General features: G+C 42.9%; 1 protein-coding gene across 1 annotated transcript in view; it reads right to left on the bottom strand.

Annotated features, from left to right (window-relative positions):
• LOC307245044 (cadherin-18) overlaps positions 1-14,203 on the bottom strand; it is a gene marked incomplete at both ends in the record, with an annotated part of 124,598 nt that overhangs the window by 1,584 nt on the left and 108,811 nt on the right. The window contains one exon of the mRNA XM_080020455.1: positions 8,918-9,169. Within this exon, the coding sequence (XP_079876581.1) occupies positions 8,918-9,169 (252 nt within the window). The remainder of the gene's footprint in view (positions 1-8,917; positions 9,170-14,203) is intronic.

Here is a 14,203-nt window from a genome sequence, read left to right as displayed (position 1 = left end):
ATGCACATTAACCGTTATTAGCGTCAGCTCTGGTGCTTCCGCCGACGAATGCAAGCTGCTGCTGTTCCTGTCGCTGCGATAATAATCTGTCGCCCTTACCATCACACCATCACACCCGGGGCCTCCAAAATACTCCCAAAAAAGGTGACGGGAGTATTCTGCAGGGTTTTAGTCTTTGGCTTCCATTCCTTTCCAGGCGGGAAACTTCACAAGTTCCCTGAGACTCGATCCCTCCGGGGGGAACAAGAATAAGCCGCGGTGATGGTACCTCGGCAAATGTAGCATGAAGTTGTGAGAACCTTATCCGGGCTCTAATGAAGTTGCGCAGCAAAGTAATATTTGATGGCATGATACATGGCAGGGTTTTGCTCCTGCAAGCTAATGACGGTTATGCTCCTTGAGCTAATGGCGGCCGTGCGAGCGGGACGTTACGGCGCTCACATCAATTAGATCGAACGGGGGAGTGCCAGGTAGTAGGTTTTTACTGGGATGTATTTTCTGAAAAGGAGTTCATTATGCCGCATTAGCAGAAACGACCTTGATTGATGCTTCACTTTTTGCATTTATTTATTTTTTCCCTCGCCGAGTCCCAATTAACCACGGGAATCTTTACTTTGGCTTGGGAGCTACCTTGGATTTGAACAGTTAGCAATACACCCAAGGCTGCAGCAAAAACAAAAGGCAGGGTGGGCGTTCCCGAGATCAAAGAAAAAGGCCTCTGTGATTATGTGCGTAGAACAGAAAGGAATGTCAATACGTGTTGGTCTTTCTCATTAAATGGGAGTTCAAGACGGCGCGGCATCAGAACTAGCGCTAGATCAACCTTGTAACGTCCAAGGAGGGAGCTGCTCATCCAAGCCGGGCCCTCAAGCGCTTCGCTACTAGATAAACTTTCCTTGCTCTCCTTCTGATAAAGAGAGGGGGAAGGCTGGAAAGAAGAAGAAAAAATGATATACACTGTATAAGGAGTGGACGTGTAAAGGTTGTTGATTTAGGGCCAATCCCGATTCCCCACCGATGGCCCTACTCAAAGTTTTGGAATGCCCTCAACTGCGTAATGGCCCTTTAGAATGGAGCCACAAGGGGTTGAAATCTTTCCCCTGGAAATGGGACACCACTCGTTACGTCATCAGTAGCCATTGACAGCAGCGACGAGGCTCTAGGCGTCCCATTCAGGACAGAGGTTTCCACAATGCCAACGCCCAGTGTGGTGTTACCAGTTGCATGGGCTGTACTCATTGTGATACTTTGTTTTGCCGCTGGATTATTTGTATTATTTTAACCTCATACACGGGACATGAGAATAAAACTTGTACCGTCACTCACAAATCGGCGTTTACACAAAGTTCTATTGACATCGTGAATAGCGGTTTAAACGATCCAATTACATAGTACTTTGCATCTGCATTCAACTAAGATATAGGATAACGCATTAAAAAAAAAATGAGCATGATTATTTGCGAAGATATGGGCTGCTTTCCCCACACCATGTTCTGTTTACACTGCCTCAGTTCGCAAAGCGTTCTTGGAATTTTCTTCTACCACTCCGTTTGCAGTCTGCCTCTGAAAGCGCTCCGTTTCGAGGGCCATTTGGAGGGCTAGATGAGCACTACCCCTCAATCCCCAAAAGTAATGGGACACCCTACGGAGGTAGGGTGGAGGGGTAGGGCCAATTGGTAGGGCCAAGGGGGGGATTGGGATTGGCCCTTAGAGCTAGGGGTGGGAAACCCCTGCCCCATGGACCTATTGGGGTAGCCTTGTGAACTTCACATGGCCATGGTTGGTTGTTTCCTTGTGGATATGGCCTCTTCATTTATAGCAAGTATAACAAGTAATAACAAGTTGCCAAACCAAAAATGAAATTGTGCTTTGGAAAATAATTGCCATTTTCAAATGACCCAATCGGTTACGATAGGACAAACTTGCATTGTTCTATCATGACTGACAGTGTCAGAGATTTGGACAGTATGTCGAGTTTTGGACTAAATTTACTCACTAACATCCAGGCAGGGTAACATTCAATGATGTGTTTCCAGTTAACGTATTAATTCACAGTAATCTACGGCTCGCTATCGTATCAGTAATAATGAATTTGGACTCAAACAGGTCAAAGGTGTTAAAGGTTCAAGCTTTGATGAGACGTCCATGAGGTGATGGACACAACAGGGCACTTACGAAACGTAACAATGAAGTGTAACTTTAGAATAGTCCTTGTTGTGTTCGAACTACAGGACTCTACAGAAACTATTCCGACTGTGAGTCTGACCGGTCCATTCTATATTCCAAATGAAAGTTCTGATGATAGAAGGAAACCTGGTTGCTCTGAACTCTCCCTGGTGGGGCGTTCAAGTTCAGGCTGGGTGGGGAAAAGTAAAAATGCAATTTTCCGAGGACGGTGCTTATCTGTGCCCTGTTTAAAGAGACCCATCCCAGAACCGTTTTTTGTAATTACTTCCTTGTACATTCACACATTTCTGGACTTCCTGTATTCACTATCCGCCCTGTGAGGAACCCACTGTGTCCTGTCCAGGACGAGACTAATTCCAACTTAATAAAAACAGAACTGGCATCCAAGGAACAGGGATTGATACACCTTTAGGGGGTTTTGTCAGGCGGCGTTTATGCCGGACAGTAATCCAACAATCTCCAGAAAGAAATCCAATATACTGTTTATATAATGGCCACAGGAAATGCTTCCACAATGGGGTTATTTCAGGCCTCAAAATGTTCTATGATCATATCAATGGTAAAATAACTAAATAATAAACAATAAATAAATAATAAATAATAATACATAAGTTGAGGTTTTGCTTGAACATAAATTATTTCAGACTGTGGTTATTTAGTTGTATTATATGTTTATATATTATTACCATGTAATCATTTAGCAATAACATTGTCACAATTTTGATCTAACGAATCCATTGTTATGCAAGTCCCTCTTATTTAATACATATTCATTCATCCCTGTGTAAAAAATACTAACTATACTTATATTTATACCCACAGTCAATACCAACTTTAGCCACCGCCACCCCGTCAGTTTTATGTCATTAAAAGCATCCTATCACAGTTAAGCATTCTTCCACAACGGTTCCTCCATGGAGGCGAATTTAAAGGTGCAGTGTGTAGAATTTACACAATGGACTTGGAGGAAATGGAATATTATATTTATAAGTAGGTTTTAATTTGCAAATAATCCCATGAAAATAAGAATCGTTGTGTTGGCGTTAGTTTAGAATGAGCCATTTTTACCTGCACAGGGAGCGAGGCCCCCATGTTGCACCGCCATGTTATTTATTTTGTTTGTTTTTTGTTTGTTTTTACGGCGCCTGAAGGCCACCGTAGCTTCTCCTTCGTCATCGGAAAAGGAACGGTATGGGGTGGTGGTGGGGTAGGGAGTTAATTCATTTTGTCGCAATCTGATCCACAATGTCAGCGGTTGACAAAGGTACGTGGAATGTGGCACTTTGATTCATTATATCATATCAATTACACAAGTTTGTATGTTACTAGGGAATAAAAAGCTTCTACGAGCTTAGGTCGCTAATTGAAACTAGACGAGAAGTGCACGTAGCTCCGCCACATTTTGGGAGCAGAGTGGTCATGTGGTCATGTGGTAATGCGATGCTGGGCTGCTGAGAATAAGAACAGTTTTTATTCTACAACTCGATGGGAGCTTTGGCAGCCCCAGCAGTAGCTGCTTTATGTATTATGTATTTCTCTGCACTACTTTTCAGTGTTATTCAAATGGGAGGGTTGGAGAAAAGGTTTTGGATTTGGAGGAAAACCACTTTAAGGTTTTAAGTGAAATCAATTTTTGACTTTGAATTTGACTTTGAAAGGGTTGAATCACTGTTGGAAAGCGGAGTGAATACCTGTCTTTGTTTTTTTTCTGAATGGCTTTGTGTGATTTATTTTAAAGAATAAAGTGACATTTTGGGTCTTGCAGCGTTCCATGACAGACTGAAAACACTCAAATCCTGGAAGTTTCCTTAAATCCTGATTTAATCGTGTTTTCGTTACTGGAGTTTTACCGTATTGATCAGAATTAAATCAGTGCTAATAAAGTTATGAGGCAAGAGGCCATTCCTCTGCCTCGTACTTTAGGAGGATGATCGATCCTTCTCTCGGCCCCGAAAACTGCTCCTGTGATATTGAAATGATTCAGTTTCGCAAATATAATTTGATTTAAACTGAATTCTGGGAAAAAACACAGCATGTGAACAAAAGTGCGGCGGAAAAAAAGAAAAGTTGAGCTGAGACAAAATGTGTCTTTGTGAAATAGAAACAGAAAAGAGGTAAAAGATGATTCCAACCTCGCTATAAAGCCCAAAAAACAATCTAATCAAGAAGACTGGGTACATGGCAAGAGGAAAGGAGAAGAAGAAAAAAGGAAGAATAAGAAGAAGGAAGAAGAAGATGAGGAAGAAGGGGGAGGAAGGGAAGGAAGAAAAAAGGAGAAGAAGAAGGAGGAAAAAAGAGAGGAAGGAAACAAGGAAAAAGGGGGGATGAGGTGAAGGAGGGCAATGTAATGAGATGGAAGAAAAGGGGAAGAAGGAGGAGTGAGAAGGAGGGGAAGAGCAAGAAATTTCAGTAGATGGGGGATGAAGGAGAGGAAGAAGAGGAAGAAAAAGAGAGAAGAGGGAAGAAGAATGACGAAGAAGAGGAAGAAGGAGGAGAAGGAGAGGGAATTGGGAAGAGAAAGAAGGAGAATGAAGAAAGAGGAGGAAGAAAAAAGAAAGGTGGAGGAAAAAGGAAGATGAGAGGGGAGGAAGAGGATGAAAAACAAGAAGGAGGAGAAGAAGAAGAAGGAGAGGAAGCAAAAGAAGGGAAAATATGAAGAAGAGGGAGAAGCAGTAAAACGGAATGAGAGGTAGGAAAAAGGGAAGAGAAAATAGAAGAAAAAGAAGAGAGGAAAAGAAAGGGGGGAAAATGAAGAAGAAGAGAAGAAGGAAAAAGGAAGATGGAGAGGAGAGGAAGGCATACAAGAAGGAGGAGGAAAAGGGAAGGAGAGGGGGAAAGGGAAGAAGAGGAGAGAGGAGAATAAGAAGAGAGGAAGAGAAAGAAGGGACGGGAAAAGAGAAGAAGAGAGGAAGAGTAAGAAGAAGAGAGGGATAGAAAGAAGGGGAAAGGGAAGAAGAGAGGTGTCCTTTTTCCACCCCCCCCCTCTCTCCCTCTCCCTCTCTCTCCCACGACGGCGATGACCCTCGATCCACGCTCTCTGGCGTGGGGTGTGGCTGCAGATGTGAATGCATAACCTTCACGCAACGATGTCCTTGGACAATCAGTGAGAAGATAAGAGGAGGAGGGGAGGAGGAGCAGGAGGAGGAGGAGGAAGAGGAGGAGGGGGAAGAGGAAGAGGAGGAAGAAGAGGAAGAGGAGGAAGAAGAGGAAAAGAGGAGGAGGAGGAAGGTGAGGAGGAGGTGGAGGAAGAGTAGAGGATGGGAAGATGAGGGGGAGGTTGGATCATGAACCTCACACACAAGCTTCTCTAACATCCTTCATCTCCACTGTCACGCCCCACTTTTTTGGCAGACAAAGAGGTTGTTTTGTTTATTCTGGCAACTTTAATAATAATAATTATTATCATCATCATTACCATTATAGGTTACAGGCTGGACCCCTATCAATAGAGCCATTATAACCATGGTAATGGTAATAATATTGTTATTGCTATTGATATTGTTCAGGTGAAAATCCTCAGAATTTTGAAACTTAAAACTATCTGAAAAGCGAACTTCGGCATGACACATGAACACAGTTAACATCTTGTTTGAACCACGCTGTCACAAACATCTCGTGGTTGAAGTTTCATCCAAATTGATCCCCATACGGAGCGAGATTAGCGAAAAACCAAACAAATTTATATTGATATTTAAGAGACAAACCAATGCATTTCACGCCGAAATACGTCCAATCTGACAAAAACTATCTGGAAGACAACCTTCCACATAAGCTACAAACACGGTTGATGTGTTGTTTAAACTGCTATGTCACAAGGATCTCGTGGTTTAAATTTGAGCTGAATTGATCAACCAACCGAGCAGAAATTAGTGAAAAAACAATCAAATTTGATTTGATTAATTTGCAATCTGACAAGCACACTAACGAGATGAGATTTACAGTAAGACGCTTTATGACGTAATCATATTATTTATTATATATTATATATATATATATATATATATATATATTATATATATAGGTAGATGTTAGTAGATCTGTCTTTGAATAATATTTGATGTATCTGGTCCCCATTACTTTGCTGGATTAATGAAAAATATAAAAATCATGAATCCACAAAAACTTGTGACCATGTCAAGTTTAATCCACTGGAATGTACGACTGAGTAATGAGTTCAAGGTCCAGCGAGGCATCGGAAAAATAGAAGCCGTGCAATGGTCATTTTTCACAGCCACAGTGTTTTTTGTATTTCATGGAAACCTAACTTATTGAACATGTAATCCAAGGAAAAATCTCCACTAAAATTACTTATATGCGACTACCTTCGTAAACCTCCGTAAAACTTCAAACATGTGCCATTAGGGGCCAAATCGAGCAGCAGGAGCGCCGGTGCATCCTCCGCTCAGCAGCACGCAGCAGGGATGAGGGTCTTCCTAAACACTAATTTGAACTGGACGTCGCCCTCCTCCCAAACCAACCAAAAAGGAAGCAACCCCCATCCCCACAAAATGAGAGAAAGAAGAAAGAACCAAGAAGGAATTCAGGACAGGAGAGAGTCCCTCTATCTGAGCGCAGATTCGGGAACCTCTGAAACCTGTAATATGTATCTAACATGACTAAACTGGACCCTGTGTGTTATTATTATTATTATTATTATTATTATTATTATTATTATTATTATTATTATTATTATTATTATTATTGTAGTAGTATTACAGTACATACATACATAGTATTTGTACCTCATTTCAGTATTTGTATCTCTACTTTATCAGCCAGTACTTAAGTTCAGTACTTATACTGCCTGAAAAAAAATAACCGGGGAAAATAAAAGGACGACATTACTGCGTCGCGGCTGTACACCTCCGCCAACCAGTCAAGTTGAATCGTAAACCATCAGTTTACATCCATGTCTGTCTGGACAAGACGTTCCTCAGATATCGTGTTCACGAGAACGAGACTGACGGGGACGGACGTGAGGTCAGTGACCTTGACCCTCCGACCACCAAATTCTAATCAGTTCATCTTCATCTCGGGTTCAGATGGACGTTTGTGCCAGATGTAATGCTATTCCTTCCAGGCGTTCGGTAGATACGAGAACGAGAACGGGACGGACGTGAGGTCGGTGACCTTGACCAACAAAATAAAATCGTCCACCCTTCAGTCCAAGTGGACGTTTGAACCAAATTTGAAAAATTCCCTCAAGGCGTTCCTGAGAGATCTTGTTCACGAAAAGGGGACGGATGGACAACCCAAAAACAATGCCTCCTGCATTATAATTGTCCACCTGTGCCCAATGTCACAATTCACTGGTTTCACTTTTAATCATTTATTTAAACACCAGGTTCCAAACCTTATTTCTCAAAACTATGGCATTCAGCCTTCAAAAATAACAATTAAGAAACACTGTATATGTGGTGGTTCTAGCTGGCTAGCAGCTTGTTGATTTGCGAGATATAAGTGACTATACATGGATGATCAGGTTGTGTCAAATACATCAAACATGTATCAGCATCTAGAGACCATCCATCCTTGCATGCTTAAGACAAGGAAAGGAAACACTAGTATTATTATTATTATTATTATTATTATTATTATTATTATTATTATTATTATTATTATTATTATTATTAATAATAATAATAATAATATTATTATTATTATTATTATTATTACCACCATTATTATTATTATTATTTTAGTATTATTATTATTATTATTATTATTATTATTATTATTATAAATAATATTATTATCATCATTATTGTTACATTGTTGTTAGCATTATTATCATTAAAATATATACAGTATATACATATTATTATTATTATAACCCCATTGGGTTTTTTGTTAACAAATGCAACATGAAATGTTTGAGGTTTGAGATCAAGCTACTAATTGAAGGGGATGTAGCATGTAGCTTAGCAACCTTTTGTTTGGCAGGTCTAATGGCCTAATTTCATGTTCTTTTTCTCTAAAAGTAACATTATTCCGAATGTTTCCCTGGTTATAAAAGAGGCGTTCACCCCAGGAAAGCAGCAAATTTGAAACAGCACTAAATTAGAACACATTTTCACCTCTCAACGTAGCATTCACAGTACAATTCACTTTCATAAGGTTGAGAAGAAGATGATGTTTTTTACATATAAAATTAGGATAGTAGGTTTCATTGGTCATAAAAATGATTTGTTAGCGAGTGGTCATTTGATGCGTTTTTCCTGTTTCCCGTCGGGCTTTCTCTGCTCTAACCCAGTGTTTCTCAAATGGAGGTACTCGCACCGGTACTAACCCTACTGCAGGGGGTACTCTGAAAATTAAAAAAAAATGTGTTCAAATATATTTGTTATATATAATGTTTAAAAAAATTTATGTATGTATATATATACTGTATATGTGTGTGTGTGTGTGTGTGTTTACACATACGATGCACATACATTACAATATTTACGTTCAATTTCTTGTTTTTTTTTCTCTCCCAATGCCAGTGAAGGGGTTACTCCTCAATCACACTGACCCTGCGTGGTGTTGTCTCTTCTCCTTTTCCCTCCATCCCTTAAATCCTCCCTCCATCATTCTCAATTTCTCTGGCGTTGCCCTCGGCGTCTTTTCATCCCACCGCTCCGCCGCCCACGGCCCCCCTCATAAGACTCGCCCCACCCCTCTTCTCCCCGGTCCACGCCCTCTGACTACGATCCCTCCGCCCCGGCCCACCTCGCCCCGCCCCACTCACCCAGCAGGATAACGATGCACAGCAGGATGGCGATGAGGGCGCCCGTGCTGAGGCCGGCGGAGGAGAGGAAAGCCTCCTCCTGGCAGGACCGCACCCGGCCTTGGCGCTGGCAGGGGCACACCCGCAGTGTGAGGGTGCTGGTGCCGCTCAGCGAGGGCTCGCCGCCGTCCCACACCACCACGGGCAGCCGGTACAGATCCTGGGTCAGGTGGTTGAACCGCCGCCGGCGGGCCACGATGCTTGCTGTGCTGTCTGCGAGAGAAAGAGAGAGAGAGAGAGAGAGAGAGAGAGAGAGAGAGAGAGAGAGAGAGAGAGAGAGAGAGAGAGAGAGAGAATGAGAGAGAGAGAGAGAAAGAGAGAGAGAGAGAGAGAGAAAGAGAGACAGAGAGAGGAAGAGAGAAAGAGAGAGAGAGAGGGGAATCCATTGAAGATCAAAATGAGTCCATGCGATGCCCTCACCACAAGAAGGTCCTAGGTTCGATTCCCGCCTGGGACGCTGTTGGCACTGCACTCGGGTGGAATATCTTCCAAATAGGGGTCTTTGTGTGTGGAGTTTGCATGTTCTCCCTGTGCTGACATGGGTCCCCTCCAATATAACATCGTAAGAACCAGCATGGAAAACATGCAGAAAAAACATGGTCCAGTGATGGATGATGCACTTAGTCCCTGGGAGTATGCATTTCACAGCCTCCAATATTGTGTGTGTGTGTGTGTGCGCGTGTGTGTGCGTGTGTGTGCTGTGTGCGTGTGTGTGTGTATGTGTGTCGTGATGTCTGCAGTGACCAATACAGTTGAGCTAAGCTTGTCCAGTTTTGCTCCTTTGCCCGAGTGCTTCAATTTTGTGTCTGGCGCCTGTTTCCCACCATGGCGACACTTTAATAACGATGGTTTAATCCCACTGCCTGACACCGCTGTCCCGTCAACCACGCAAACACCACGACACGCCGCAAACACGTGCGATTCTGCCTGTTATTGTTGCGGTCTACCAGTAGATGACGGCGAACGATTCCTTCACAGCAAACAAATCTTTTAAATGACTCAGTAGTCCGGAGTTACTCCGGCAAAAGAGTGAATATTCGACTCACAAACTGAAAATAATTACTGAAACTAAGTTAAAGTCCAAGGTGAGAGAGGTTTGGGCATTTGGAATGATTCATATTAAAATATTTCATATTCATGGCCTTTGACCAAAATAAATGATTTACGACGACGACTCGGAGGGAAGTCCTCCCTCGCTCACCGTGCGTTACACCGACTATCATCAGAAAAGTCAGAGAGGGGAATTAATTGCTAATAAGAATTAAATTCTCCTCCTCCAAAGATTATGTATTTTCGATTAGAATAATAAGGTCTTGTTATTGTATCGACGGAGGTCTTTGTGGGTCGCAGGGCGTTTCAAGAAAAAAATACCCAGTCAGAAAGTAGCAACACTCACCAGAGCGACAGGGGTCAGCGGAGAAAACAAAGCCCAGTGCAGCAGGAAATAGCAATCGAAGGAGACGGAGGCTTCCGGAAGGACGACAAACCACGAACATTGCCGCACGTGGAAAACATGCCGAGGACGACACTATGTTCATTGTTCCTCAGCAACTAATGCTGTGTTCAGACGGAACACGGGAATGGGATAACGGCACTTTCCAAAGAGCACGGGGAGGAAAAAACCCAGAGGTAGAAGTATGATGGCAAAACGAAACAAGCGATACGTTGCTATGGGGATGACTCCAATATATATCGATATATCAAACGAAATTATTTCCTGTCTGTTATTATATATATGAATTGTAGTATTGTTTAGTAATTTTAGTAGCCTCTCGTTGTCCATGTCTGCCCCAGACTTGATCCGCTACTTAACATCAGGCTCATTCCGTGGCGGGGCACGGCGAAAAGTTAAAATATTTAACTTGCGTTAAGACGGGTCGTAAATATGAAGAGAAACACTCATTGCGCCAAGTCACAAAATCCCAGAGGTGCGTGACATCCCGTAGGTTCCCGCGCACCACTCGCTTTGGTGACCTCATTGGCTTTTACGTTATGAATTAATTGACGATTGTTTATTACGGTTGACAACTTTCGATTAATTGCTTTACGTTTGCATCCCTAATTACTACCAATAGTTCTGACTTTCAGTGTGAACTAAAAGTCATTTGCATTTGGATTTCCTTGTCATTTGGATCTTAGAGAATTTGAACATTTACATTGTACGCCTGGCAACCGCTCACGACACATCAGCGTCTAACTGTGGTTGGACTCGGATAAGAAAGAAGACGTGAGACGTACAAGCCGCCGACCTTGCCATCCACTTGCGCTCTCTCTCTCTCTCTCTCTTTCATTCTCTCCATCTCACCCCTGCCTCCCTGTTTGCCGCCACCAATTCATTTCCACGGTTGTTCATTCACAGTACCCGTGTTCTGCAAAGGAGTAGTTCACCTTTGGCAGCGACACCCCTGTCAATAGCACGGGTAACAGATAGAGAGAGAGAGAGAGAGAGAGAGAGAGAGAGAGAGAGAGAGAGAGAGAGAGAGAGAGAGAGAGAGAGAGAGAGAGTGGTCTTTACCACACACACTCAGAAAATAGAACAACGTTAAGCAAATGGAGTCGTCAGTGAAAAGTTGGTCGGTGCTGGACCTCTACAATTATCTCTATCCCTGTCATGTCGCTACTGACCTCCAACCCTGAACCCAAACCAATATTAAGTATGTTACGTATTCAGACTCCATTCAGGGAATATTATGTTCCAATGCTGCACTTGGACCTTCGTTCGATTCATGTTCCCACGGCAACGCTTCCCAGCCGGCCAAAAACAACAAACAAACGCCACGCGCTTGCAAACTGTTTTGTGATTACGGTAGTCCGAATTTTCCGGGAAGTTTCGTAGGATTCCCGGAAACCACTCTGGGTTTCCTTTCGCCCAGACAAACACCCCCCACCCCCCGCTGAGTTCATCGAAAACAGAGCATCGGCAGCGTGTGTGTACAATTGCTTTTCTTGTACTGCTCTAGTTGATGTGCCAGCGTTCGCCATATGAACAACATATTCAATTTGAGCGAGCATCAAGGCTTCGTGCTGTGGGCCCCTGCTGCGCTCCTCTCTCCTCCCGCTCCGCAGATCGCGCGCAGCGCCCCTCTCTCCATCTGCGTGTGTGTGTTTCTGCTCTTATTTCACTTATAAAAGACTGAGAAATGTTTTACTTCCCATATCTGTCGTATCTGACTGGGCTTTTACGCACAGAAAAGTCAGTGCGGTCAGCGACACGGTGCCGATAATAACTACGGTAACTAAATGTTTTTTTAACTTTACTTCCTTTATCCTTTGCCTCGCGGCAACCTGTCTGCAGTGGCAGCGCTATAGCCCCATCAGGATTTTGCATAGCACCGGTGCAAAATTTCCACATTTCCTGTCCGAGAATTATTTTAAGATTAAAATTGATTGAAGACCGATAATTGGTAAAACAGGCAGGTGTAGAGCAATGTCATAAATGCGTAATGGAGAGGGAGCCATCTCTGCTCCACTGTGCGTACCCATTTCCCGTCTACATAAAAAAAAAAAAATGAATAAAAACCGTTGAATATAATTGTGCATCCTATGTCAGGCTCCACAGAGCCATCGATACCATTAGATGGTAATCGGCATGAGAAATAAAGAAAAATAAAACAGTTTGGTTATAAGATTATAATTTGCTTATAGTGATAAATTTGACCTGGACAGACATGATCACAATAAGTGGTTTTCACTGTTGTAAATACATATAAATATTCAAAGAAATCCAGAAAATCTGGTGGGGCACCTGCCCCCCACCCAGCTTGAATGGGAATGGACTCGATGTGGTTGATTTGGTCCGGAACAGAGTGTGATTGCTGTGCTCACGTATGCCTAAACAAATCGATCTAGGTAAACACCCCAGGAATCGGAACAAATGCACCAAACGTGCTAGGCATGAATACACCCTTATTGACTATTGCTTACGTCGTGGTTGGTTCACATGACACCCCTGGACCTCAGCAGGGATAACAACAGAAACTTTGTGGTTGCCAAGTTGGCCACCATGTATCAAGCTGTTCGTTACCCAAGACGGACAAAATGGTTACAAAATCTTGACAATTCTAAAATTGAGTGCTTATCATCCTGGAAACGTAGAATCCATATTTCAATATTCTCACTTAATTTATCATTTTTGACAAAATAGATCAATAAACATGCCAGGAAAACAAATTTTGGCTTTTAAAGGGGCAACTCCACCAAACAATATGGCTCTCAATGGCCCAAATCTGGTTTTCAATGGCCAAAATTTGGTGGCCAATGGTCCAAATCTGGTTGCCAGTAGTCCTAATCTGGTTGCAAATGGCCCACATATAGTTACCAATGGTCCAGATCGGGTTGCCAATGGTGCAGCTTGGTTGCCAATAGCCCAAATCTGATTGGTAATGGCCTTAATATGGTTGCCAGTAGTCCAGATCTGCTTGCCAATTGTCCAAATCTGGTTGGCAATGGCCCAAATATGGTTGCCAATGGCCAAGATCTCGTTGCCGATGGCCCAAATCTGGTTGCCAATGGCCTAAATTGTAATTACTGAGCTACCAGTTGAGGTATTATCGGGCCATGTTTAGATGAAATCAACAGTTAAGACTGACCAGGGGTTAAGAAATGTCATCCACATTGCTGATGAAGGAACATGTTAAACTGGAACTGGAACAAGAAGCTATGAGGCTATGTTCCCACTGCAAGCCCTGCTGCTCAGTCCGGATTTATTGCTCAGATCGGATTTTATTTGTTTGGCCGTTCACATTACTTTTTAAATGTGGCCAACATCAGATTCCAGAGTGAACGGCTTGTGGTTCTGAACTGACCGGCATGCACAGACAAACAACAAAGACGTTGCACGCAGCACGCTGTGTATGGCAGGCAGGTGCACGGAAGTTGCCGGGCAGATCGGTACTGTGTACCTCAGCTCAAGCACCAGGATAAAATCTTTAAATCCAGACAGGGGCACGGTGTTTTTTTTTTGTTTTGTTCAATATGAAAATTTAGACAAATAAAATACATATAAAATAAAAACACAATATGTGGCCACACACACACACACACACACACACACACACACACACACACACACACACACAATTTTTAGATCCGGTGCTATTCATAAAACACAGCGAGCGTGGGTGCTTCCTCGCTGGTTCGGTCTATTCATCTATTTATCTATCTATTATTTTTTTTCCCTCCCCGTGCTGTACATGCGGCTTAATGGTGGCGGGAGGCTGCGGTGCAGGTGGGGGTGCCGTGGTGCGG

Source organism: Zeus faber (assembly GCF_960531495.2).
Source record: "Zeus faber genome assembly, chromosome: 19".
Classification (NCBI taxonomy): domain Eukaryota; kingdom Metazoa; phylum Chordata; class Actinopteri; order Zeiformes; family Zeidae; genus Zeus; species Zeus faber.
Note: the sequence above shows the minus strand (reverse complement) of the source record. Positions and strands in the feature narration are given on the sequence as shown.